The sequence below is a fragment of the Chenopodium quinoa genome, unplaced genomic scaffold (genome assembly GCF_001683475.1).
Source record: "Chenopodium quinoa cultivar QQ74 unplaced genomic scaffold, ASM168347v1, whole genome shotgun sequence".
Taxonomy (NCBI): domain Eukaryota; kingdom Viridiplantae; phylum Streptophyta; class Magnoliopsida; order Caryophyllales; family Amaranthaceae; genus Chenopodium; species Chenopodium quinoa.
The window spans coordinates 400,050-426,369 of record NW_018744718.1 but is presented as its reverse complement, the minus strand read 5'-3'; the positions used below and the strand labels follow the sequence as shown (position 1 = coordinate 426,369).

At 34.0% G+C, this 26,320-nt stretch overlaps 4 protein-coding genes across 4 annotated transcripts; 1 reads left to right on the top strand and 3 right to left on the bottom strand.

The window, feature by feature from the left end:
- The first annotated feature begins 9,285 nt into the window (after positions 1–9,285).
- LOC110703063 (AAA-ATPase At2g18190-like) lies at positions 9,286–10,934 on the top strand. The gene has a single exon (XM_021880823.1). It carries the CDS (start codon positions 9,286–9,288, stop codon positions 10,888–10,890), a length of 1,605 nt encoding a protein of 534 aa, XP_021736515.1. The 3' UTR covers positions 10,891–10,934.
- A 427-nt stretch (positions 10,935–11,361) lies between these two features.
- On the bottom strand, positions 11,362–13,095 carry LOC110703062 (F-box/LRR-repeat protein 2-like). The gene has a single exon (XM_021880821.1). The coding sequence runs from the start codon at positions 13,093–13,095 to the stop codon at positions 11,362–11,364; it is 1,734 nt and encodes a 577-aa protein (XP_021736513.1).
- Positions 13,096–14,486: 1,391 nt separating this feature from the next.
- LOC110703210 (prostatic spermine-binding protein-like) lies at positions 14,487–16,821 on the bottom strand. Its single transcript, XM_021880966.1, has 3 exons — positions 16,331–16,821; positions 15,243–15,286; positions 14,487–15,158 (listed from the first exon to the last, which is right to left on the bottom strand). The coding sequence occupies exons 1-3, from the start codon at positions 16,469–16,471 to the stop codon at positions 14,819–14,821; spliced, it is 525 nt and encodes a 174-aa protein (XP_021736658.1). The 5' UTR covers positions 16,472–16,821; the 3' UTR covers positions 14,487–14,818.
- Positions 16,822–18,491: 1,670 nt separating this feature from the next.
- Positions 18,492–25,793, bottom strand: LOC110703209 (uncharacterized GTP-binding protein YjiA-like). The gene is made up of 10 exons (XM_021880965.1): positions 25,335–25,793; positions 23,534–23,599; positions 23,088–23,268; positions 22,480–22,676; positions 22,220–22,270; positions 22,037–22,128; positions 20,329–20,447; positions 20,099–20,193; positions 19,865–19,969; positions 18,492–18,811 (listed from the first exon to the last, which is right to left on the bottom strand). The coding sequence occupies exons 1-10, from the start codon at positions 25,683–25,685 to the stop codon at positions 18,674–18,676; spliced, it is 1,395 nt and encodes a 464-aa protein (XP_021736657.1). The 5' UTR covers positions 25,686–25,793; the 3' UTR covers positions 18,492–18,673.
- Between the last annotated feature and the right edge of the window lie 527 nt (positions 25,794–26,320).

The window sequence follows — 26,320 nt, the reverse complement described above, 5'->3', positions numbered from 1 at the left end:
GAAAAAAAAAAACTACAGAAGCATTCTTCGAGTCTTCATACTTTGGAAGTGTTCCAATACATCATCATCACTAACTCTTGAAAATAAATCTCTTTCAAGAAAAGTGACTAAATTATCATTCAATAGTTGATCACCCATACTATTTCGCAACTTATTTTTTTACGTATGTCATTGAGGAAAACACTCGTTCCACGCTTGCAGTTGCAACCGGAAGGATCAATGCAGCTTCCTTAGAATAAGTGCAAAGAAATTCAGCAACTGATGTCTTTGGGTTGATAAACATACTATATTTTCTCATTAGCCTGATTATGGAAACTACCAATACCACCCACATGAACATCAAATCTACCAGTCTTATTCCATCCTCTAAATCCCCCTTTAATAAAGGAATCATTAACAGCCAAAGAATAATCAACTTTATCAGTGAACAAATAGCACATAAAACAAAAAGCCGCATCTTTCTCAACACTATATTCAAGCCACTCATATTTATCAAACCAAGTAACATTAAAACGGCGCATACCTCCAACTTTTCTTTGAGGAAAATTATGTGTGCGTGGATCACAACGTTTCTTTGTAATATAGCCTCTCCTTACGGCATCTCGATCATTAGGAGGATACTCCATAATTGGAATTCTTTTTCCAGGGTCATGTGGAAGAAGATCAACATCATAAATGCGAGTATCATCGGAGTCAACAGTAGTATTTGGAACACTTGGACCTGTGTTCTCAGGTGGTGGAATTGTTGCAGCAATAGGAACCTCATCATCATTAGGAGACACATGTTCTTCTATTGGAGGATCCCTTGAACTAGGTGAAGAACAAGTTGAAGACTTTTGTGACTTCCCGGCACGTTTCCAAAATGACTCTAAACTCATGGTATAATAGGTATATTCTGCTAGTCTGCTACACACACATGATAAATGCAGAATGAAATCAATGAATGAATGATAAATCTAGAAAGCTAATTAAAACTATCGTAATTAAAGATTACAGTCAATTACTCAATTAGTAAACGAAATCTAGACGGCAGAAAACGAAATAGCATATGAAATTATGAAAACTAGAAGGCGGAAAACGAAATACAGAAAATAGCATATGAAATTCAACAATGTAACAAAAAAAAATCCCCAAATTGAGAACTTGAGAAGTAAATTAGATAATTATAACCAAACTTCAGCAATTTACAAAAAAATTGGCAATTCGTTATGTATATTAGCAATTTCAAGTATTCAATGATTTAGCAAAAAAAAATCCCCAAATTGAGAAGTAAATTACATTTGCAAAAAAATAATCCCCAAATTCACTTACCTACATACACCGATACACGGCTGTGAGGCTGTCAGTGCTGTGACGGACGACGGTGGGTCTGCTGGCCTGCGGGTGAGTGGCTGGTGCGCTGCCGCTGCCACCGTGTTCTGGCGTTCTGCTGACTGCTGTCGTGTTGCGCCGGGAAGAGAAGGAGGAAGAACGGGAAGAGAAGGACTGAAGGAGGAAGAACGGGAAGAGATTAAGAGAAGGAGGAAGAAGTTAGGGTTTTGCAATTTGGGGGAATGAGGAAGAGGAAAACTGGAAGCAGGGAAAGCTCAGGAAACAAAATTAAAAAAAAAAGTGTGAGTTATGGGTTTTGAACCCACAAACTCTTGTGTGATGGGAGGTAAAAATAACCACTGGGCTACAACTTTACTTGTTGTCATATAATACACAAATATTCTATTTAAACCTATTTTGATTTTTTTTTTTTTTTAAAAAAGTTTTTAATTTTTTTCAAAAAATCAGTGGGTTCAATGAACCCACTTGAACCCACCCTAGCTCCGCCACTGTCAGTTTCTCTGTTTTACACTGTAAAATGGAGGGTTTTGTAGTGAAATTGGATGGAATTGATTATTTGAAGTTGGATTAGAGAAGCGATGATTTTAAGGAAGAACAAGGGTTAAGTACTCTAGTAGTGTAGTACAGATAGTACAGTAGTACTCCCTAGTCCCTATTCCCTACTCCTACTTAGAGTTGTCAAAAGTTTACCCGACTCAAAATACCGAATCAAATCTGATTATTAACCAACCCATCTGAATCCGAAAAAATAGTAAACCAAGCCCGACCTGACCCGACCTAATAACAAAAAACAGGAAACAAGAAAAATGTGTTTCCACTTTTTTGTTGTCAGTTTTCAAAATTATTATTAATAAGTTTAAATAATTTTTGATTCATTATGTGACATATATCCTATACTTTTATACAACAAAAAACCAAAAAACAGAAAATCACAGCAATGCCAAACGAATCCTAACTATTTTGGGTCAAGTAGCCAATTAAGGGACTTACTTTTCCTATGGTGGGTTAAATGACCGGAAAGTTAACTAGAGGTCCTAAAAGGTGGAAAAACAAAAGTGAGAGGTCTCAAAAGGTGAAAAAAATGAGAGTTTTATAGTTAACTCTATTTTCTCAAGTTCAAACAGTTCGAGTTATGATCGAGTTCGGATTAATTTTTGAATTCGGATCAGCTTTTGAAGGCTCTATAAAAGACATACTCGGATGAGCTTTCTCTCTTCTGAGTCCTTCCCTGAAGCCAACTTCGTTAGATAAAAAATTTCTTAGCATGTCATCACACAAACGAGTATTAGTTACAACCTCCATATAATTATGTGGAATAATAATGAATATTTTAACACTAATCACAAAATGCATGAGTAAGTTCCGTCAAAAAATGCATGTGTAGGTTACTATATCTGATGACCAACGGCTTCAATTTAATCCAAAACTTATACTTCCCCTTTTATGTTGAAGAGCGTACCGTACCAACCTAAGCTTCTATAAATAACAAAGCTAATGTGAGGAAATTAAAGGCAATGAAAGCATTATTTAGCTATACAAGAGATTAATAATTTCGATACGAGTTAAAATGATGAAGGTCTCACCCAATTTCTTTGCACTTGCTACTTTAGCAATGATAATCGTGCGGTGTGCTGCAACAGGTTACTAAAATCTTGAATTTTATATGAAGTATATTTTTTAATTTGGTTGATTTAGGCTTTTTATTGTCAATCAAATTTTATAGTCGTAGTATATAAAAATTAGAATTAGTAAAACCTTTAATTGGTGTAGCATCGACAAGATGTAGTGTGACTGGGCGTAGATTAAGTGCATATCCAACTTGTCATCACAACAAATTTTAGTTTATTGTCCTTCAATAATATTATTTACTTCCATTTGTTTAAACCCGTGTCCCCAAAAGAAAAAATGTAGATGATAATAGAAATGTTTTTCGGATAAGTTCAGATAAGATAAGTTTAGAAAAAATAAGTTCAAATAAGTTGTGATAAGGGTTAATCACTTAATTAGGGCTACCCTAGTTTAATTTATAGCTAAAACTAGTTTTGTGCCCCGTGCGATGCCCGGGTTTTTTTTATGGACTCTTAAGATAAAATTATATTATGATTTTTTTTAGGGGAAAAATTATATTATGATTCAATTTAATTGAATATAGAATTCTTAAGTAACTTTTTTTTTTTGCTACAAAGTCTATCTATATTTATCCAACGTGGTACGGCACTTGGTATGTGAAAATAAAACGTTAAATGATGTTGTCTTGTGGCCTAATTATAAGTTTATTATTTGGTATTTTATCAAAAGTAATACTCTAAACTAACAATCTTATTCTAAACTAACTTTTTATCTTATGAAATCTATCCAAATATATCCAAGGTGGTGTGACACTTAGCGATTTTTATGCATGAAGTCTATTAAAATCTATCCAAGGTGGCGTGACACTTGGCGAAAAGTTGTAATGCCAAGTGTCGTTATTTCGTGACCTGACTAAAAGTTTAGCTTTATATATTAGTAGTTATATGATAAGTTCTAATAAAGACTAATAAGTTCAAATAAGTAAAAACCAGGTGAATAGTAAGTACCCTTAATCCTTGTTTTTCCATTATAAGCATTCTATATTTCTTACATATAATTAGCGTGTTTATTTTTTATTGCATATTATTCATGCAGCTCCAACGGAGCCTTTGGAGGCTGAAAACAAGAGAATTGCAACAATAATGTCGTCCACTTCTATGGAAAACAATTTGATGTGTGCAGCCGTAGGAGCTTATTGTAACCCTACATTTGGACCTGGTTGCTGTCCAGGTAGCACATGCGCGAATCCTGTACCTCTTACAGGTGGTGTGTGTGTGCAGCAAAAAACTACTCCTAAAGCTATGATATATTAAGGCATCATCTGCGCGATTGTATTCCTTAGTTTTCAGATAGCTCTATAAATGTATGTTCAACCTTTAAATACGGAAGCTAAATCAGGCCAAATTATTGTATAAGAATTGCAATTAAGGTTGTAATATATAGTAATATAATTGATGATGAATTGTTGTTATTAACGTGTGTTTGAATTGGTTGGTGAATGATTAATGACTATTGACTAATGAGTATGTATGTATACTAGTATACTACTACTATTTGAGTATATTGACTTCATTAAAATTTAATTTAGTGGATTTATTATGAGATCAAATTTACTAATTATATTTCAACTGCGTATGAAGTTATGAACTCATTTTGACACACCACACACCTTATATTGACACCCCTTAGGCAAATTTGAGTTGCCAGTTTTGCGACTTTCCTCCAATTGATTGGAAACTGCTAACTCTTTTATGCCCAAACAATGAAATTGGGAAATTATAAAACAGTACTACGTAATCATATTTAATTTGCGGATTTGGCATTGCAACTCTTCTTAACATTTGAGGGAAAACGTTTAATTAATAAAGGCCCTGTTTGGTTTGATGTAAAAGGTTTTCATGGAAAATGAATTTTCCATTTTTTCCCATTTTCATTTGTTTGGTTTGTTAAGGAGTGGAAAACAATTTTTCAAGGGTGGAAAATTCCATCTTTAATGATGGAAAACATTTTCCTTCCAAAAACAAGGGAAGCCACATTTTCCTCTCTCTTCCTTACCTCTTTTTTTACTTCCCTCTCATTCATCCCTACATTTCCACTCTTATTTTTTTATTTTTCTTGGACTTTTCTTGTATGCAACCAAAAAAATGGAAAACTAATTTGCAATGGTGTTTTTCCTTGAAAATATGTTTTCCATGAAAACTAATTTTCCATTGAAAATGTTTTACGTTAAACCAAACGGGGCCTAAGTCTCATCATTTCACTATCATCGATCTACTACTTCATTCACTTTTAAAGAGCCAAATCTCTTATCTAATAATTTTATTATTCACTTTTTTTGCAAGTATTTTTTTTTTTTTATAAATATTACTACCTTGTTTATTTATTCAATTTTAATCAACCAATTAATAAGGCAATAACCCCCTTTGGACCCTATCTTACTTTTTTCATTCAATCACTTAGGGTCTGTTCACTTCAGCCTAATTTTAGTTCAGTTCAGCTCCAATCAGTTAAGTTTACTTTAGTTTAGTTTAGTTCGGTTCAGTTCAGTTCAACTCTTAATTTCTTTCTCTCATAAAATATTCATTTCAACTCTATTCAATTCAGTTAAGCTCCAATCACTTCAGTTCAGCTCCAATCAGTTTAGTTCAGTTACTAAATGTGAACATGCCCTTAGAGATGATGGAAGGAGACAAGGAGTACAATTCACAGCTTCTGACCTACACAACCTTAGCCTTTAGGAAATTTGATGATGTCCATCACCGATAAATATTGGATATAAGAAAGTATATTTGTATGATTTATTTTCATTATATAATCTTCAAACTGATATTATAAAACTAATATCTTTGTAAAAATATTTTTAATTAATGCTAAGAAATGATTTGCTAATAAAGATTTACATTAATTACTTAAACAGAGGTTTTTTAGTACGGCAAGCCACATGGTGCGACAGGGGGTTACTTGTAGAGTGTTACTTGTATTTTAGAGTTACTTGTATTTTGGGATTACTTATATGGGTTACTTGTAGGGTGTTACTTGTATTATGAGGTTACTTGTACGGGTTATTTATATCGTGGGGTTACTTGTATTTTGAGTAACTCCTACAAGTAACTCCAGACCAAAATCCCATACTAAACCAGTAACACCCTATAAGTAATTTCTGACCAAAACAAGTAACACCCATACAAGTACCCCAGAATACAAATAACCCCTGACAAAACAACACCTACAAGTAACCCTTGACCAAAACCAGTAACACCCATACAAGTAACCCCAGAATACAAGTAACACCTACAAGTAACCCCTAACAAAACCAGTAACACCCTACAAGTAACCTCTGCTGCACCATGTGGTTAGCCGCATGCAAAACACAAACTTTTACATGTGGCTGGCCACACGGTGTGGCCAACCACAATTTTTTATTTTTTTTTTAAATCACGTTATCTCTCCTTTTTCACTTTCCTCTTTTCAGCTGTTCTTCAATTCATCTTCTTCAATTAATCCCCAATTTCCAGATTTTTTCCTTTTTAGGGTTCCATTTTCTCCAATCTCAATCAAATTTCATGAAGGTCGTGGAGACTGACATCGGAAGCATGGTGACGGCGGAGAATGTCGTCTGATTTTCCAATGACGGTGATTTTACCGCCGTTTAAGACAACGACATTTTCGAAAATCGAAGCTCGGAATCCATGGTTACAATTAGTGTGATGTGAAGACTAGAATTGGTAGAACCTTATTTTATTTTTATTTATTTATTTTTTGAAAATGTAGAACCTGCTAATACAATTACTTCTCTCGCTCCCTCAGTACCAAATAAGTGTAGTTCATCATTTGATTTGGTGCTAATAGAAAGATTTGTGATAAATGCTTGTAAATTAAAGTTTGTTAAAGCTAGTTATTCACAATTATATTAGTTGTTGACTCCATTGTTTGAGTTGAGTGTAATTTTTAGTTTCTTAGGACATTGAAGAGTCAGAGATGGTTGATTGTTGTGGTGGTTGGAATTGGTGGTTTGGTGGCTTCTTTAGTGGTGGAATTGGTGGTTAATTAGGTTAGGAGTTACTTGGTCGGTCAGGGGTTACCGATTCGGTTATGGGTTACTAGGTCAGGGGTTACTAATTTGGTTTGGGTTACTTGGTCAGGGGCAGTGGCGGATCCAGGATTTCCGACTTGGTGAGTCACTATCAATTATTGATTACTTTTTTTTTTTTTTTTGAAAAGCAAAAATATTTCATTAATTAAAAGTCATACGACATCTACAATAGAGATTCGACGTTAACAAATACATAAGATATTGAATCAAATAGAATATTCCTTCATAAAAACTACGATCGTCGAGTAGATCTTGCACTGCGGAGCATCTCCCGCTTATATCGCTAAAAATTACAGCCTTGTTGGAGAGACAATCTAACGATCCTTTGTAGCCGTGAGGATGTTTTCCTTCTGATTCATCTGTTCGTATTCGAAAACTTAATAACTTTTTCACCAACGAAATACTTTCACGACAATCCATTAGATCTGCTACTATGGATTCAAAATTAAGAAATTTCTCCCTCGAAAAGAGGAGATAAACCTTGTCTTTTGAAGGAGGTCGAAAAACCCTTGTCTTTCGAAGGAGATCGGAAACCCTTTCTTTCGAGGGAGAAAAATTCCTCCCAAAAGGAGGAAGTATTATTATAAACCTAAAAAAACAATAAAGAAACAAGGATTGGGGCTTTCCACCGATTAAAATCGATGGAAGCCCCTTAATTATTGATTACTTGTGAAAGTACAAATAATTTTTCCAAATCTTGTTCATAATTAATTTCAATCCAAAAATTATATATATATATATAAAAAAAAAATTATATTTCACCAAATCGATTTCAATCTAAAATAGGACACAAAAATCCATAATACAACCAAATACTCCGTACTACTTAAAAATTCAATCTTAGAAGTTGAAAATATTACAAATAACATGTTACAAACAAATAGTAATATAAAACTATTACATTAAATTTATGATTTTTTACTTAGATTTGTGGGAAAATATTAAGATTGGTTGCACAAATATAGGATATAAAATTATAAATAGAAGCAAAAATTAAGTAAAAGAATGAGATAACTTAAGAGATCTGTTATTAAGTATAAGCGGTCTCTTTAATGAAGAAAGAAAGCAGCTCCAAAATGTGAAATGCAATAGCAGCATCAAAGAGACCACTTACCTTTATAGTTGGTCTCTTTGATATTTTTATAAAAGGAAACCCGTAGCATCAAAGAGACCGCCTCTCTACAATAAGTGGTCTCTTTGATATTTTTATTTTAAAAAAAATTCAATTTTTTTTGGTGCTGCTGAGTCACGTGACTCAGTGTGCACCAACACAAATCCGCCACTGGTTAGGGGTTACTAGTCCGGTTAGGGGTTACTAGGTTGTAAGGGTTACTTTGTCAGGGGTTACTAGGTTGGTCAGAAGTTACTTTGGTGAGGGGGTTACTTGTGTGTTAGCTGGACATACGGTATGGCCGGCCACACACAAAAATTGCTGTTACACCAAATATATCTTTAGAATATAAGATAGGCTTTAGGAGATTGTTTCATTTTTTATTTTTATTTTTTTTGAAGAAATAGGAGATTGTTTCATAATTTATGTTACGGAGAATTATCTTTGATTTTGTATAAATATTATATCTATTTATACTTTAATTTATAAAGGATCTTGTTAACGAACGCCTTCGGGGCGTTGGATAAGCATTTAAAATCTTACCTAAAGTAGTATTAATTTGGAAAAGCATCATAAAATCACGCGTCGATCCTTGTAATTAATGTTAGTTTTAATTTAATCTTTCTATTTTTAACTAGTTTATCTAACACGTGGGATGTTCCTTAGCATTTTTCATTTATAAATCAAGAAAATAAAAAACTTTCTTTAAAAATATCGATCAAAGAACCCACGCAACTACCATGAGTCAGCATGACCTATTGTCCACCAAATTATCCTCCTCTCCCTCTACTCATATTTTGGTGATTAGCATTAAATTAATTTCCTTGGTCTCCAAGCTTTTTTTTAAAACAAAAAAATATGATTATTTAATTTTATTTACAAGATCGAGCTTGGCCTCCAAGTATTTGCTTAATTAACTTTCTAAAAATCTTATCATATATTCCCCTAAATTTATCTTAGTTTTAGGTTTCCACAAAAAAACAAATTCGTGCCTCTTTAGTCCCTTACAAGGCGGTTTAACACACACTATAAATACAAGTTGTTCTTCACTCTTTCAATGAAATACAGCTAGTGTTACTAGCTAAATTTTCCTCCAATTTCTAAGTCTCTCCGATATTTTAAAAATCGGAGAGAATATCATCACTAGAAAACCCTAAAAATTCCTATCCTGGCTTAAATCATGGAAACTACATTTAATGTAGGGTCTATATTTGGGTACTATGCCTCTTTTTCGGCTTTTTTAACCCTAGGCCAACAATCTTACAATCAATTTGTCCCTCAACAAATACGTGAATACATTAATGAGAAAGTCTTGAATTGGTTCAAGAAACCATCAATTTTAGACCCCAAGATTTTTACATTAGTCGTTCGAGAGTGCTACAAAAACGAAGGCTACAATTGTAGCAACGGTGTATACAGGGCTTGTGAAGCATACCTTGCCAACAAGCTCAAGCCTTTATCGACACAACTCGAGGGATGTCGTAGGGACGAGGACCACGGGCACGACGTGTACTACCACCTATCGCAAGGGGAAGAGTATGTCGAGTATGTAAAATTAGACGAAAATAATGTAAATGTAAAATTACATTGGGAGTTTTCTTGCAAGAATGATAAAGGAGAGAAAGAACAGCAGATTAATGCCTCTAATGTCCATAAATCCTTTTTGTTGAGTTTCGATCCTCAATACAAGGATATAATTCTCGGTAGCTATATTCCCTCGGTCGTGATGAAGAGTTACGACACTATGATCGAGATGAGTAAGGATATTTTTCTGTACACGTATCAAGGCGGGATGTCATCGAGGCATTGGCACCCCGTGTCGTTTAAACATCCCTTCACATTCGATGCCTTGGCATTGGATCCGGAGTTGAAGAAGTCGATTGTAGATGATCTCGATAGGTTTATAAAGAGGAAGGAGTTTTATAAAAAGATTGGGAGAGCTTGGAAGCGAGGGTACTTACTGTATGGACCTCCCGGGACTGGCAAATCTAGTTTGATTGCAGCTATCGCGAATTACCTTAAGTTTAGTATCTACGACTTACAGCTTTCTGGCATCGAAAAAGATGCTACCTTAAGAAATTTGATGATGTCCATTACCAATAAGTCTATACTTGTGATCGAGGATATCGACTGTGCCACAGGGTTGTCGAAGAAGGCTCCTCTTACAAGGGAAAATCATGAGTACAATGGTTATACTTCTGATGAGTACGATTACAATGAATACGATAATGATGATAGCATTAAAGTTCAACCAGGAGGTGAGCCTACTTCCAATGATGTAGCCGAAGTTAGCAACACTTTATCGCTTTCAGGGCTATTGAACTTTATCGATGGATTGTGGTCTAGTTGCGGAGATGAGCGGATCATCATCTTGACAACGAATTATAAGGAAAGGTTAGACCCGGCATTGTTGCGTCCAGGACGTATGGATATGCACATTCACATGTCTTACTTGAGAATGCCGGGGTTCCGGATCCTGGCTTCCAACTACCTTGGCCTATCAGGGGAGCATCCTTTGTTTTCGAAGATTGAGGAACTACTAAATACGACAGACGTGAGTCCTGCTGAAGCAGCGGAGGAGCTTATAAGGAGTGAAGATCCTGATATTGCCCTTGCCGGAGTTGTTAAAATGTTAAAGCAGAAGAAATCAGATCAAAGCTCTCAAAAACAGAAGAAAAGAAAGAAGAAGAGAAATAAGAAGGGTAGAAAGGCAATGAAAAGGGAGAAAGTAGATGCAAATGTAAACAATAATGATGAATTGACTAGTCAAGTAGTAGAGGGTTGAATTTCGCAGTATTATTGTAATTTAACTCATTGAAATATGCCTAATAAAACTCGATTTCAAGTAACTCTGAAACAGAACATTAACAGAGATGACCAAATTTTCGACTTTTTAAACAGGCAAAGCATGGACTGTGTGAACATTTAGACTGTAAGAGACATTATTGATAAAATTCTTTGTTAACTAAATCAAGTCTACTGTATCGGAGACTATTGCCAGGGCTAAAAACAGAGGAAAAGCAGCAACTTATAATCACACAATACTCTATATTTTAGGATCTTGCAGGTAAAGAGCACATGGAACAGAAACAATTTAACAATAATTTATAAGAAATAATATAGTCATATGAGATCGTGTTATATTTGTTGCGGAAATAAAACATTCAGATACAGGAAATTGCAAAAATACTCTACTAGTGTACTTATTACAATAAACTCAAATTAAAACTACACAAATAACATCCAATCAGATTCTTCAAGGTGGGTTTGGATCCTTGAGGACAAGACAGCCTTGCTGCAGGAAGAGTTTCTGGTTTTCGTCATCTGGGTATATGCGAGATGATGACACCAGTTTTCTCAAGGATGGTCTGTTTGTCACTATCCATGCTATTATACTGATATCCAAATTCCAACAGGAACTTATGCTCAAGTATCTCAGTTGTTTACACGATTTCACCACTTCCTTTACTCCTTTTTCTGTCACTAGAAGGCAAAACTCTAGATCCAGGTGAATCAATCTGGGGCACACCCTCCCTAACTTGGTAAGCAATTTATCATTAATATCTCTAAATGAATACTTCAAAATCAGCTTCTCTAACACTGGCAACTCCATGTCTTTTGCAGTTAAATCCTCGATAATACCATGGGATCCTCCTATATCCAGTTTCACAAGCTTCTTGCTGCACTCTAGTATATCAGGAACATTCAGTTTATCATGGCGTACGAATTTACAATGACTTAGGTCGAGCTTCTCCACTTCGGGAAATATGGTAAGAAGCCTTTTCAGAACTGTAAGGCTAAAGTCATAATGAAATGCTAGGTTCAAGTACTTTACTGCACGGTTCTTCATTAGGCCATCATAATTGTATTCTTCTGTTCCGAGGCTTGAACCAGTCATCGCAAAATGGCACAGACGAGGGCATCTTTGTGTGATCATAACAAAAGCTGAATCAGATAGATTGGAACAATTAAAGAGCTTAATTGATGTCAGGTTTTGGAGAAAACAGGATAAGTACTCTATATGCTCATTTGTGAGGAATTTTACTCCCATGAATCCCCCCAAGTCTAAAGACTTGAGAGATTGAGAAGTTTTCAGCAGGAGCCTTGAGATCCCAGTAAACGTGTAGCTTTCGCAATCTATTACAGCCAAGTCGGTAAAAGAAATTCGTGCTTTTGCTATAGAAAAGAGAAACTCATCCGATATGTCAACGTCGTAGAGCCTTAGAGATCGTAAGTTGGCTAGGAAATTAGAAGAGCCATTGACTCCAAACGTATCAATATTAAGATCTTTATATATGTAAAATAATTTCAAATGATGGCTATTGTTAACGAGGAATGATATCCCTTCTACTGTCACTTTATTATACTGATAAATTTTAATATGCTCGAGTAATGGACAGTTTTTTGACAGAGAAACAAGGGACTTATCTGTTATAAATGCTCTGTTGGAAAGGTCTATCTTACGTATTCTTTTGAGCTTGGATGACATGTAATCCACCCCTTCATCAGTGACAGTAGTAGTATACTCTCCTTCATGATCGATATAAAGTTCTTCAAGATTAGGAAACGAGTCTGCTATTCTGGCAAGATCAACATCTCCACGTCCACCTGAATATTTGAGTACTTTCAGATTCTTCATGTTTGAACTCAGCTCCTCATACCAAACTGCTCGTTTATATTGATCGTGTGACAAAGCAATCAACTCTTCCAAGTCCAAACCTGACCGTGCAATCAAAGTAACAGCTTCATTCAGGTCTCCTCTAAAGTTACAGAACTGTATCTTTTTAAGGTTGGAAAATCGCTGCATTAGCCTAGAGATGGTTGAGATTGGTGTATAATCTGAGAACTTTATGCTAACTCGTAAGGAATTGGTGATTGATAGGAATCTCTTGCAGACTAAAGAGATTGATTCTTGGTCCCTTTTATGATGGAGACGATCAAAGATCATCTCCCAGCATTCATCGTGCAAATCTTTGCTTTCTTCTTCCATTTTGATCTGCACTAATGGATGGAATTGGATCAGATTATTAGCAACATGAGACAAGATATTAATATATTATCAAGCCAGTGCATTTTGGTTTCCTTTACATAAGTAACATAACAATGTGATCTTTATATGCACCCGAAAAAAAAAAAAAAAAATGATCTTTTCGAATTTGACTGGTTTTATGTACAGAACAAGGTTATTATCAAGCCAGTGCATTTTTTTTTTAACATATATATTATGCTTTGACATAGTTTCTAATAGTGATTGATCACCTAAATCTGAATACAAAAATCCCCTTAAAAAAGTTACTCAGTCCTGAATTCAATTACTTGATTTTCGCTCAACTACACACAACGTGATAGGCTAATAGCATTCATATGTAGATTCAATAAGCTACGAGATGGGATTCGTTAAAAGACCAGCTGAGCATTATTAATGGTGTCATTACTGAGACCTATTATCTTTTTTTTTTAGTACATCCCAATACAGAAAAAAATAAATTAAACTAAATTAGCTCAACAATATGCACGTCTTTAAGCGAATCCTATCTCATAGCAGATTGAATTTATGTACGAATGCTATCACCCAATAATGTCAGTATTTTTGCTGAGCAATAATAAGTGAACTGAACTTCACAAAAACAGAGTAACTTTTTTTTGCAGTAAATTTCTGTAACCAGATTTAGGTGATCAATCCGCCGAGTATTTGAAACTATGTTAATGTATAGTATATTAAAAAGTAAAAATGCACCGGCTTGATATATGATAACCTTGCTTTGTAAATAAAACCAAAGTGTCAAAACTTGAAAAGATCAAATCACATTGTTATGTAAAGAAAACCAAGTCAAATGTCGAAAAGATCAGATCATGTTGTTATGTAAAGAAAACCAGTCAAAACTTGAAAGGATCAAATCACATTGTTATGTAAAGGAAACAAGTCAAAAATGGAAAAGGTCAATCATGTTATTGAAAGCATAGTGTTAAATTCAAAAAGATCAAATTGTTTAAGCAAAGGAAACCAAAATCAATCAAATAACACTGCAATTTTTCCCAGAATTGCGTTCACATTAACTACTCATCCAACTCAAGTATTACACCAGGCGCTCTGTAATATGATATTTGTGTTGCTAAAACACAACTAGTGTATTAGAACTGGTAAGAAAAATGACAATTGATTCTACTTTATCTTACATACTAGACTTTCAGTTGATTATATGGCACTCCTTACCCAAAATCTTTTCTAAGCACGGTGCACGTAGATCTTAGGCGCTCGCTCTCTTATGCTTCTCTGCATTGACAGACTTGTGGTGCTCTGTTTTTCCTCTGTCTCAACAAGGTCTTCATATAGTGAAAGAAATTTTATAATTTTAAGTTTGTTGAACATATAAAATCAAGTTAAGGACATAATCATGAATTTGTCAATATGTTCTGTTTCTTGGACTTCCATTTCAAGGGAAATCATTTCCAATGTAAAAATTATGAACTAAATGAATTAACATAAAACAGATCTAACGAACGCCTAATACAGAGAACTTTGATCATTATCAAAGGACATAGATGAATCTTCCCCCATCTACATAAACAAACTTTAAACTATCATGAAGACATTGAAACTAATTTTGTCTACCGAAATCCTAAATAGAGACCAAAGACCCAAAAGCCCCACCAATGACAATAACTAGAGAAGAAAGGGAAGAAAGGGGGAGAGTAAATACAAACATTCCATCTCACTTCTTTTTTTTCTGTGGCGGTTGCTGCTTTTCATCATCATCGTCTTCTTCTTCATCATCATCATCTTCATCATCATCGTCACCATCGTCATCATCGGAGTCGTCATCATCGTCATCATCATCACTACTGTCCGCACCACCGTTTGCCGTATCCTCTTCAGGATCTCCATCATCATCACTCTCCTCACCTCCTGAGAAGTCCTCATCATCATCGTCGTCATCATCACCACCATCACCATCATCATCATCATCTTCTTCATCGTCGTTTTCTGAATCACTGGCATCCTTGGCCTCACCTTCAGCTTTCGTTACTTCGTAAAAGTCAGACAAAGAAATCCTGCCAATTCAGAGTAATCACCGGTCAACTAATATTCCACACAGTACAACAGAAATTAAAAAAATGTGGAAGGTAAGTAAATACCATTTGTTCTTGAAAAGATCACTGTCTGCAAGATGTTCTGCAGTCTGTAATGGTAGAGTAACAGGAGAAAAATCAGATTTAGCATAGAAAACTTAACATGATTCACTATTCTTACATAGCTAGTACCTAAAAGAAGGGGAAAAAAAATCAATAATCCAAGTCAACAAGACCAACAAATGGCAGATTGATTAATTGAAACATGCTCAAACATTATGCTTCTTAGAACTGTACACTATTTAAGTAAAAACACCATCCAGTGCATCCACCAAAATCTCAACTATGTAAGTGTTTTTCTCCCAAAAATTGATCTCAATCATATAGAAAGAACTCGAAATTGAACACGTATTATAGGAAGTTCAACAAAGCCAAAGCACACCAGCCAGTGCATTTACCTACATCTTAATTTTTCCCATATGATGTATGAATACATCTTATATGTCACAGAACCAAGACGCAAAAAACCGACTAAACCTAAATATAAAGGCTCAAATGCAACATGACTAGACTAGCAAACACCATCATTGCCAAAACAAAACTGCACAATTGGGAAAATTACAATGAACCCATTTTCAGGAACATCAGTCAAAGGTCAAATAATTGGAAATTAAGATAAACTCAACAAAGTGTCAAAAATCTTCGCACAAAAGTCAGCTACTATAATTGATAAAAAATCAATAATGACCATTTTAATCCAAAATTAGAACCCAATTCTGAAATTTAAAAGAAACCCATTTGCAATTACTGGCTAAAATACAAATTCAACAACAAAATACCCTCAAAAACACAATAAAGTTCATAAATTGACACATTTTATTCATATGCTTAACAAAGCATTGAACTTTTTCACCCAAATGCCAACTGCAAACAGTAAATAAGCAGGTTGAACATCAAACAAAAAATTGAAATCAATTCCACATTTTCCTTAATCACAAAAATGCACTAAACCCAAAAAAGAATTCAATTCTGAAATTAAAAGATACCCAATTGCAATTACTCACTATAAACAAAAACCCAGAACAAAATAGCCTAAAGAAACCCAAATTCTAGCAAATATTAATAAAAAAAATGAAAAGGGTTGAGAAAATTACCAAACAAAGGAGAAGAAATCTCTGGAGAAAGGCAAGAGATTGAAGAGAAGCAAGAAAAAGTTCAACCTTGAGAAAATCCATCAAAGAGGAGACAGAAGCCTCCATTGAACCAGAGCAACTGAGAAGCAAGTGTGTGTCCATATTGAAGTGGAGTTAAAGAGAGAAAAAGAGACAAAGATTGAGATTGGTCAAAGGAAAGAAAGTGAGACTAGGGAAGAGTTAAGAAACAGGGGAATTCAGGGTTTTTAGGGTTTTAAGATTGTCTGGGCCGGGTCAACTATATCTACAGTGATTGGCCAATGGCATGTGTCATAGACTCATAGGTACTGTAATACACTAATACGTATAATTTTGTTTTTGTTTCTCTCTTTTTCTTTTTTATTTTTGTAAGAAGCGATTGTTACATTGTTACATGTAGACATGTAGTCATGTACCGAGTGGATAACGGGAATAAGTAGTGACATACTCCCTCCATATACTTGCTTCATTTCGGAATTTTAGTAAGAGTAGTAAAAATTACTTGGTAATAAAGTATGATGAAAATGATGGGGTTAGTTGAAAGACTAAAACAATCTATAAAAACAAAAGTGAGTATAGTAAGAGGAGAGATAATATGAAAAAAAAAATATATATATATATATATATATATATATATATATATATATATATATATATATATAGTTATGATAAAACCACTTGTGCCCGTTGTGGGAAGGAAAATAGTAAAATATTGTAATTTTTTTCGAAAAAAAAATAATTAAGTAATAAAATACGGTTAAAAAAAGGTAGAGCAAGTAATGAATTTTAGAGAGAGCAACAATTTATATACTCTAGGGGGCACAATCTATTATAGAAATACTAAGTGTCTGTTCTCATACGTTTATTTTCAGATTAATTCAGCTCTAATAAGTTCAGTTCCTAATTTCCTTATCTTATAAAATACTTTCTCCGTTTCTTTTTAGTTGACACGTTTCTTTAATCACGTTTGCCAATGCACTTACTCAATCATTAATATCTTTAATTATTGATAAACAAAATTATGAAAAGTTGATATTTTGAAAGTATATAATGTGACAAAATCTAACAAGATCCCACGTAACTATATTTTTCATTACGTATAAAGTACAAAACACGGTCAAGGGGAGGTGTGTGAATAGTGCTAAAGTCAAAACATGTCAACTAAATAAAAACGGAGGTAGTATTCATTTCAGTTCAGCTCTAATAAATTAATTTCAATTCAGTTCAGCTGAGTTCAGTGGATGAGAACAGGCCCTAAATCGATTTTAAAAAGTTACTGGTATATCCTACTTAATTTTTGTATAAAAATATCATTGTTGTGAAAATTTTTTATTAAGGTGGAAAAGTTTTTTTTTTTTTTTGACAAGACGAGCTAAAAAACAACGAAAAACTCAAAAGGAAGCAGGAAAAAAAAAAAAAAAAAAAAAAAAAAACTAGAAGGACCACAACAACAGACGACGCTGACGAGCTTGAGTTGCCAACCAATGAGCCGAGACCACCCACTGACGAGGAATCTTCTGAATTACACAAGAAGAAAACCGAGCAACTAAATCCTTGATGTCCTGAAGCAGCCATAAACAAGAAATATCCCGACACCCCTTGTTAGTAAGGAAAGGTAACAAGGTAGAGCAGTCCGTATAGATCAGCAGACGGCGAAAACCATGACGATCAGCAGCCTTCAGAGCCCACAAACAGGCTTGCAACTCTGACTGAAAGGCCGAAGATGAAATGAAAGCTCTAGCACCGCCACCAAGAACTGTATCAGAATGTGGATATCTAAAAATCCAACCAGCCCCTGCTGCATGATCTTGGGAATTATAAGCACCATCGAACACAAGACAGATATCAACAAAAGAATCTGAAGAGCCCGTGAGATAACATGACGAAAGACGAGCAAGCTGTCTAATAGGATAAGAGACAACCCCGGACAAACGAGCAGAGGCAGAACTCCGAGAAACCCAGTCTTGCATAATATGAAGAATGAGACTAGGAGAAATAACAGCCTGGCGAAAGACCTTGTGATACATGGACAAGCTATGTTATTTTTCGTAATCACCATACTGTTTTCCATTTACCTACACAACAAATGAATCCCCTACCAGTAACATGCAAACCATTTATCAGAAATAACGATAATGAAAATGAATTTATGAACGACATGATCTTATTAAATATCAAAAATGAAATAGTCACAAACTCACAATTTTCTTGAAATTTGAAGTGTAACTTCCCTAGTAACAATCAGAGATATAATGTTACAACAAACAATGACAATCTAATGAGCCTATGTATAGTTTTCTTATGTATTTTCTAAAATACATTACATCACAATAAACAAGTTTTGAATCCCTTTTCAAGTTCCTGGCCATCCAAGTTCTTTCCAATGAATACAATTTTGTTGATCCTTGGTTCATCGGGTCCCCATGGACGATCTGGTGAACCTTGGAATATATCATGAACTCCCTGGAGAAAGAAGAAATTAACAGCCATTCAGAGATACAGCAATATAATAAAAAAAATATATACAACTAAAGGTGTGATTGGCCTCATGGCCATTTATAAATCGCTCAACTTGCAGTCTTGCACACATCATTAACAATGAGTCAATAAATCAATAACTAGTTTTTTTTTTTTTTGAAACAATCAATAACAAGTTTTGTTAACTGCTGGAGTAAAGATTAGATCAAATAAAGAAGCAAATTTTAAAGATTGTGTTACACTGAGAAAACATATTCCACATCATCCATTGGTATCACGTGTATAACTAGCACGCATGAACAAAATGGGGAAAATAGAGATGAAAACTCTGGTGTTCCATGCAGATCTTTCAATCAATAAAAACTTGTAGTGCTTAAAACCAATATTTAGCAACCAATACTCCTTATGAAAGCCTTAAGGGCTTACAAGCCTAGAAGCTACCAAGAGAATCAATACAAGAAAATTGGGATGGGATCAAGGAGGTAAGCATTGGTGAAATAAGAATGTCAATTCTGTTTCATCAAGGAGTTGAACTCGGTAAAACTGTGAAAGTAATAAAGTTCTAATTGGTGGTAGCCTAACAGTACGAGGGGAGGAATAATAAAGCATAAGAAACCATGTTGATAACAAATAAATTGTAGTGGGCACTGGAAGTGTTACTGGACTAATAAAGAAAAGTTAGATTTTAGGGCCCATAATGTATGCATCAGGACTCGAGCTTTAAAAAAAAAATGATTCTTTTTACACATTGAATGGGAAAGGATAAATTAAGAATGGACTGAGCTTAACAAAAATTTATGAAGCCATTTGGTTGATATAAACCCAGCCCCTAGAGACATTTCAGAGAAGTCAAGAAGATTCTCCTAAAGGGCTTCACCAATTTGACCTTCTAGGCAAGAAATTCTACTCTATATAATTTCCCTATGCAAACAATAAGTTGAGATAGGTCTTCTAACAAAAGAGCAGGGATTAGTTTGCCATGAGCAGAATAATAAATGGATGTAGCCTTTCAAATGACAGTGTGGAAGGGCTTCATACCTGAAATACAAATCTTTCATCCATACCCTCAACAGACAAAAGACCTTTCATCCTATATATGTCTTCGCTTCTTTCCAGTAATAGAGTACCTAGCCACATGTTTGCCTGAAATTTAAGACAGCAGTTCTTAGACAAACTCAAGAGTGAATAAGCAACCAGAACTGCATTGATAAAATCACAGAAAAGAAGAACGTCAGCATAATGGCTGAAAGTTGCTAAACCCACAAACCTAACCTTATCAAGGTCCAGGCTCCCTTCACAAACAATGCTGACAGAAGAAACTCCCGGATCATGTGTGTGATCATGGGAATGATGATCATGATGATGTTCTGCAGTTAGTGACAAAATTGATTCATACAAATGAGACATTGTTATAACATAATCGATTTCTATTATGAGGAACAGAGTCCCGGATATTAAATGACATAGTAACAAATAAAGTCAGAAAAATTATCAACATTTACCATGCTCGTGTTCATGTTTGTGTTCATGCTTGTGCTCGTGGTGATGTTCATGGTCATGATCATGATCATGACATTCATGATCTTCTTTTGAGCTTTCTTCTGTAACTGCACTTTCTATCCTGTCAATTATTTGACAAAAAATCAGCTTCTATAGACCAGATTAATCATGCATTTCCAACAGAAATCTTTTTATACCTTCTTGATATGAATTTATTACCCTCATTCATTTTTCACTTCTTGAGATAAGACTTTTTAGGATTTTGTATATGTATGTGCCTTAAATGAAACTTTTACACTTTGTTTGGATAGGAAGAAATGGAAGGAAAAGAAGAGAAGAGAAATGGAGGGGGACAAAATCTCTTGTTTGGGTAAAAGATTGGGGGAAGGAAGGGGAAGGAGAGGGAGGGATCCATTTTCCCTCTCTCTTTAATAACCATAATCTCTCCAAAATTGGAGAGATTTGGAGGGAAAATGGAGCTCACCTCCCCCTCCCTTTCTTTTCCCTTCCCTTCCTCCATTTTCCCTCCCCTTCTTTTCCTTCCTTCTTTGCTATCCAAACAAAGCGTTAAAGCATGATTGTTAAACATTAACTCCTACTTACATTCCAATATATATATACAGCTCACAAAGTTCTCTCCTACCCTCTCTCTGATGTTGAACACCTCCCCCCCCCACCCCCCCCCCCCCCCCCCCCCCCCACACACACACACCAAAAAAAAAAAAAAAAAAAAAAAAAAAACTACCAATCACCTGCCATAAATCACTCTCTACCCACACAACTGCACCACCAGTAAATTAGTTATTTTCTTGCAGGTTGTTTGGATAGGCACAACATTCTCCAAGTAAATAGATCTACTGCATGAGGTATAATGACTAAAACTGGAACCTTGCATCAAGTACATAGATCTACTTACAATAGCTTATACAATGTTATTGGTTCTCCCCTCCCGCACCAACCCAAATTTTTTTTTTTAATGATATTAGCAAAAGAATCATTGGATGCATGTAGTACCAAGTTATTGCCAAATAAAAAGGATAATTGGCGATATTGAAGGTTGTGTTCAGACTTTTTTTTTAGCATATTGTAATTATTTTTTACCAAAATTAGATCTAAAAATGAACTTTAATACGGAGTACTATAAATAATCCAAAGTTTTTGACATAATAAATTCACTACTATAGATGATATTAATTATAAAGGTCAAATTGTGACATATGACTATTTAGAGGTACTTTAAAAATTATAAATATCACTAATCTAGCTCATTTCAAAACATAATCAAGTAGCTTAAAAACTGTATCACAGTGTTATTTAACTTCCTTTTGACAACTTGCTATTTAGTTGTCAAATTATGGTGAGGTTTGTCAAAATGTGAATGATACAAACTTAAGCCATCTATTTGTGAGGTCTTCCTTCCCCCAATCACATTAATGCTTTAATATCCTAGTAGATTATTTGCAATTCCACATATATATCTAATCTAATATCTCTTGCAGCATTTGCATTGTCATGATGACTAGAAATTTAACTTAAAAATCATACAAATACCTTTGACTTGAGAATCACCACAATACAAAGTTCATGGTATGAACCATTCTTATCATTAAACACTAAGAAAAGTACAACTTTGAAGAATTCCTTAAATAGTTGGAATTTTTTTAAAGAAAAAATCACATTATATGTAAAAATTCAGGGAAAGAGCATCACCTTTCTAAGTCAAAACCTCCAATACCAAGAACATAATCTAGTTCAACATTTCCGAACTGTGTTTGCTTTAAATTAGCCATACGATTTATTTTCTGCACAAACCACAATCAACAGTCCCATTATAAGTTTGAAATTTATCTAAGATAAAGATAAGGCACTTATGATGTTATAAAAGAGACAAACCCTTATTCGTTGTATCAAAGAATCAATATCTGGTTCATTGACAAGATCAGTCTGTGGAACAACTCATAGTTAGAAGAATATCAAAACAAGCAACTAAGCAAGACAATTGCAAGTTTCAATTATTTTGATATAACAAACAAAAGGCAGATAAAAAATAATGGGGAAACAAATTCAAAATTCTTTCAAATGCTTTTGCGGTATGTAAACAAATTTAACACACACTCAAGGAATTATATTAATTTTTAAAAAGACAATTATACCTTATTTACTATTATACGATCAGCATAGGCAATTTGCTCTATAGCCTCATTTACTACTCCATCAGGCTTAACCTCATCTAAGTGTAATGTCGCATGTTTAGCATCAACCAAAGTGACAACACCATCTAGCTTCACATCATTAAAGATAACATCTTCCGCATAAAATGTTTGAATGATAGGAGCGGGGTTTGCTAAGCCTGCAAATCAACACAATCATAATGTAATCAAGAAAAATACATTGCTTAGCCCATCATATTGCTTAGAAACAGCCAATTTTTTTTTCTTTTTTTTTTTTATTCTTTTGTTTTTTGTTTTTTTTGTTTTTTTTGAAACAACAACTTGACCTATGGACAGGATAAGCATTATTAGCTATTATCTTTCTGTACAATTAAAAAATTTAATTTTAGCTTATAAAAACAACCCTTAGGGCTAGCATTCCCACAAGTCAAAACATGTAGCATTGGTTCAGTCTAAATCCAAAGGCACAAGTCCTCCCTTTATTTCTCCACCCACCAACCACTAATTAGACATAGATAGTTAACGACTTTATGGAAAACTGTACAATCACTATAACACAAATTTTTATATACTTAATAAATTACAGGTACCTGTAGTCTCAATTACAATATGATCAAAATTCCCTCTCTTCTTATCTACTAATTCTCCAATCATCCTCACTAGATCACCCCTCACTGTGCAGCATAAACATCCGTTATTGAGCATAATAATGTCTTCAGCTCCAATAGATTTAGCAGCAACCAAGGAACCATCAATGTCTACTTCACCATACTGACATTCAAAAGGATCATCAGAGGGGAAGAGATCAAAACATATTAGTACTTGATAGCCCAAACTCCAAAGTGTATCATTTACAAGAAATACTCCTGATCTACCAAAATTGAAGCTGAGTTTCAATTAAGAATATATATTTATTGACATTCATTAGACAAGCATTACACAAATTTGGAATAATTCTATTTCCACAAAAGATTTTGGAGATTCAAATATCATACATTTACTATAGCAATCTAGAATGAAAAGTTGAAAAACATACCTCGTTTTCAATTACTGCAATACGCTTTCCATGATCAGCAGTCAATATATGGTTCAACAATGTAGTCTGTCAATAAAAATGTAAATCAATTTCAGAAAGAAAGCATACATAGTGAATCCACAAAACAAGACCTGATCTGAAACAATCAAAATCATGATCTAGCTCAAAGCTTCATGGACTTCAAGGTAAAACATATGCAGAATAAATGTATACATGGCTACAGGCACTTATCAAACTAGTAGTAAATCGATGGTACAATGCACTCCAAACACTATTACCTTGTTACCTATATACAAAATTTAAAGCCAAAATTTGAAAACCTCGACCTATATGTGTTGATCAAATTCTTGACAAATAGTTTTGAGAAATAAACTTTAAAAGTCTAACTTGTAATCTACTTTTTGTGCAATATAAAAGGTTAAACATTGCTGTTGAAGACCACTAAAAATTGAAAGTAGGAAGATAAATCATTGATATAGTTACATACATTCCACTCATATAAACCAAAAAAAATAAAAACATTAAGGAACCAACAATTCTGTATAATAGATTGATTAATAAGATTTATCCATAGATATATAGATTACAAATTTACAACTATATTTACATTGAGATAACCATAAATTCCAACATAAAAGGTATTTCCTAATCCAATCAGAAGCTACAACAATAGTGCTTCCATAAGACTCTGTATGATAAGATATATTTGACTTTTATTTACTCCACACTAGATATGGAGAGGCTTATATAAGTATCCTTTATGCAAGGGGCGACCTATAAATGATCATTTGAATATGGGGTGCTTATTAATGACAATGGGGTAGTTTTGACTGTCTTACTAAATAATCCTGTCACTAATTAACTAGATCCAAAGTTACAACTTCACACCAAATGTGCTACATGAATGATTAGTTCAACACTGTCATCTCGAATAACATAATTACTTAAAGAACTTACCTTTTTTCCATAAGAGACAATACTTAATAAAAAATTTATCTATTTAATCAGCAAACTAATCAAATTGAAACTTACAAGTGTATAAATATAAACTTAACCAATTCAACTAACAAAAAATGAGCAGATTGAAACAAACTAGTAGTATATTAATTAAAATTAACAAACCCAATTGCAAGTTAAGCATTAGTACTTCAAGAATCTAAACATACCAATTCAATTAGTAATTTAAGCAATTTAAAACAAAACATTACCATGAAAAATATAAGCCTTAACAAATTCAATTAGCAAAATAATCAAACCGAAACTAAACATAGTACTACATCTGTGAATTTAAATTTCACCAGTTCAATTAGCAAATTAATCTTAACTTATCCGATTCAATTAGTAATTTTAGCACATTAAAACTAATCAAAACTATGAAAAATATAAGGCTTAGCCAATTCAATTAGAAAATTAATCAAACTGATACTCACTAACTATAGTATGTGAATTAAAACTAACTAATATATGAATTTAAACTTAACCAATTCGATTACCAATTTAAGCAAAGAAACTAACTAATACTGTAAAATCTAAACTTAAACGATTCAATTAGTAATTTAACCAAATTAATCAGTATTATGAAAAATATAAGCCTTAACCAATTCAATCAGCAAAACAATTAAACTGAAACTAATTATAGTATGTGAATTTAAACTTCACGAATTCAATTAGTAAATTTAAACCCAAACCAATTCAATTAGCAAAACTAACAAGTATGTGAATTTGAATTTAAAATTAACCAATTCAATTAGTAAATTAAAACTTAAACAAATACATTAAGCAAAATACTCAATTGAATTACCTTTCCGGAGCCCAAAAATCCGGTAATAATAGTAGCAGGAATACGATTATCCGGAGGAATTTTGGTAACAACATCATCTTCTTCCGTAAACTCCGCCGTCGACGACGAAGCAGCGACAGAAAAACTGCGGAGATTCCGACGGAATCCCGGCGATTTGGAGGAGAGAGAAAGTGGTGAAAAACGGTGGCGAAGATTGAAGGAGAGAGAAGTTGTGGTAGAGTGATAAGGTTTATGGTGAAAAGGGGTGAGAGGAAATTGGGGCTTTCGAAGAGGGTGGTGGAAAGTATGCCTAGTAGCTAGGGTTATGAAGGTTGAAGCTTTGGCAATGTCGATTGAGAGATATGACGCCATTGTTGATAGGAACAAAAACTGGTGTGGTTAGTGTTGTTGAACGGGGGTTTATGAGTTTTATTTGATGGAAGAACCAAGAGTTTTTTTTTTTTTTTTTTAGTTTAAAAATCAAGGGGAAATTCTCTCTGGTAATCACAAACTTTTTTCTTTTCTCAATGGTAGAATATGTAATTTTTGATTATCAATGGTAATCAACAGTTTGTATTACTGATCAAATGGTAACTTTAATGATATTAAACATCTTTAAATGATTAATTAGGGTTAATCTTGGTTTAATAACAATGAATTGACATTAATACCCTAAGCTTTAAATTGTTATTTTAAAAAAAATTAAATCAAAACCCCTCCCCACCACCCAGTAACCAGCCTCTCCCTCCTTGCCGGCTAATGGCATCTCAATTCCCTCCCTAGCCGGAGATAAATACCTACGACCAACCACTGCAGACGTACAATTACCCACGATTTCACCACTTCCTTTATCCCTTCATCTGTCACTTCACTACAATACGACAGATGAAGGTGCATCAATCCGGGGCATATCCTCCCCAACTTTATAAGAAGTATATCATTTATCACTGAAGATTTCAAAATCAACTTCAGTGACGTTACGGGATTCAGTTAAATCCAATTCCACA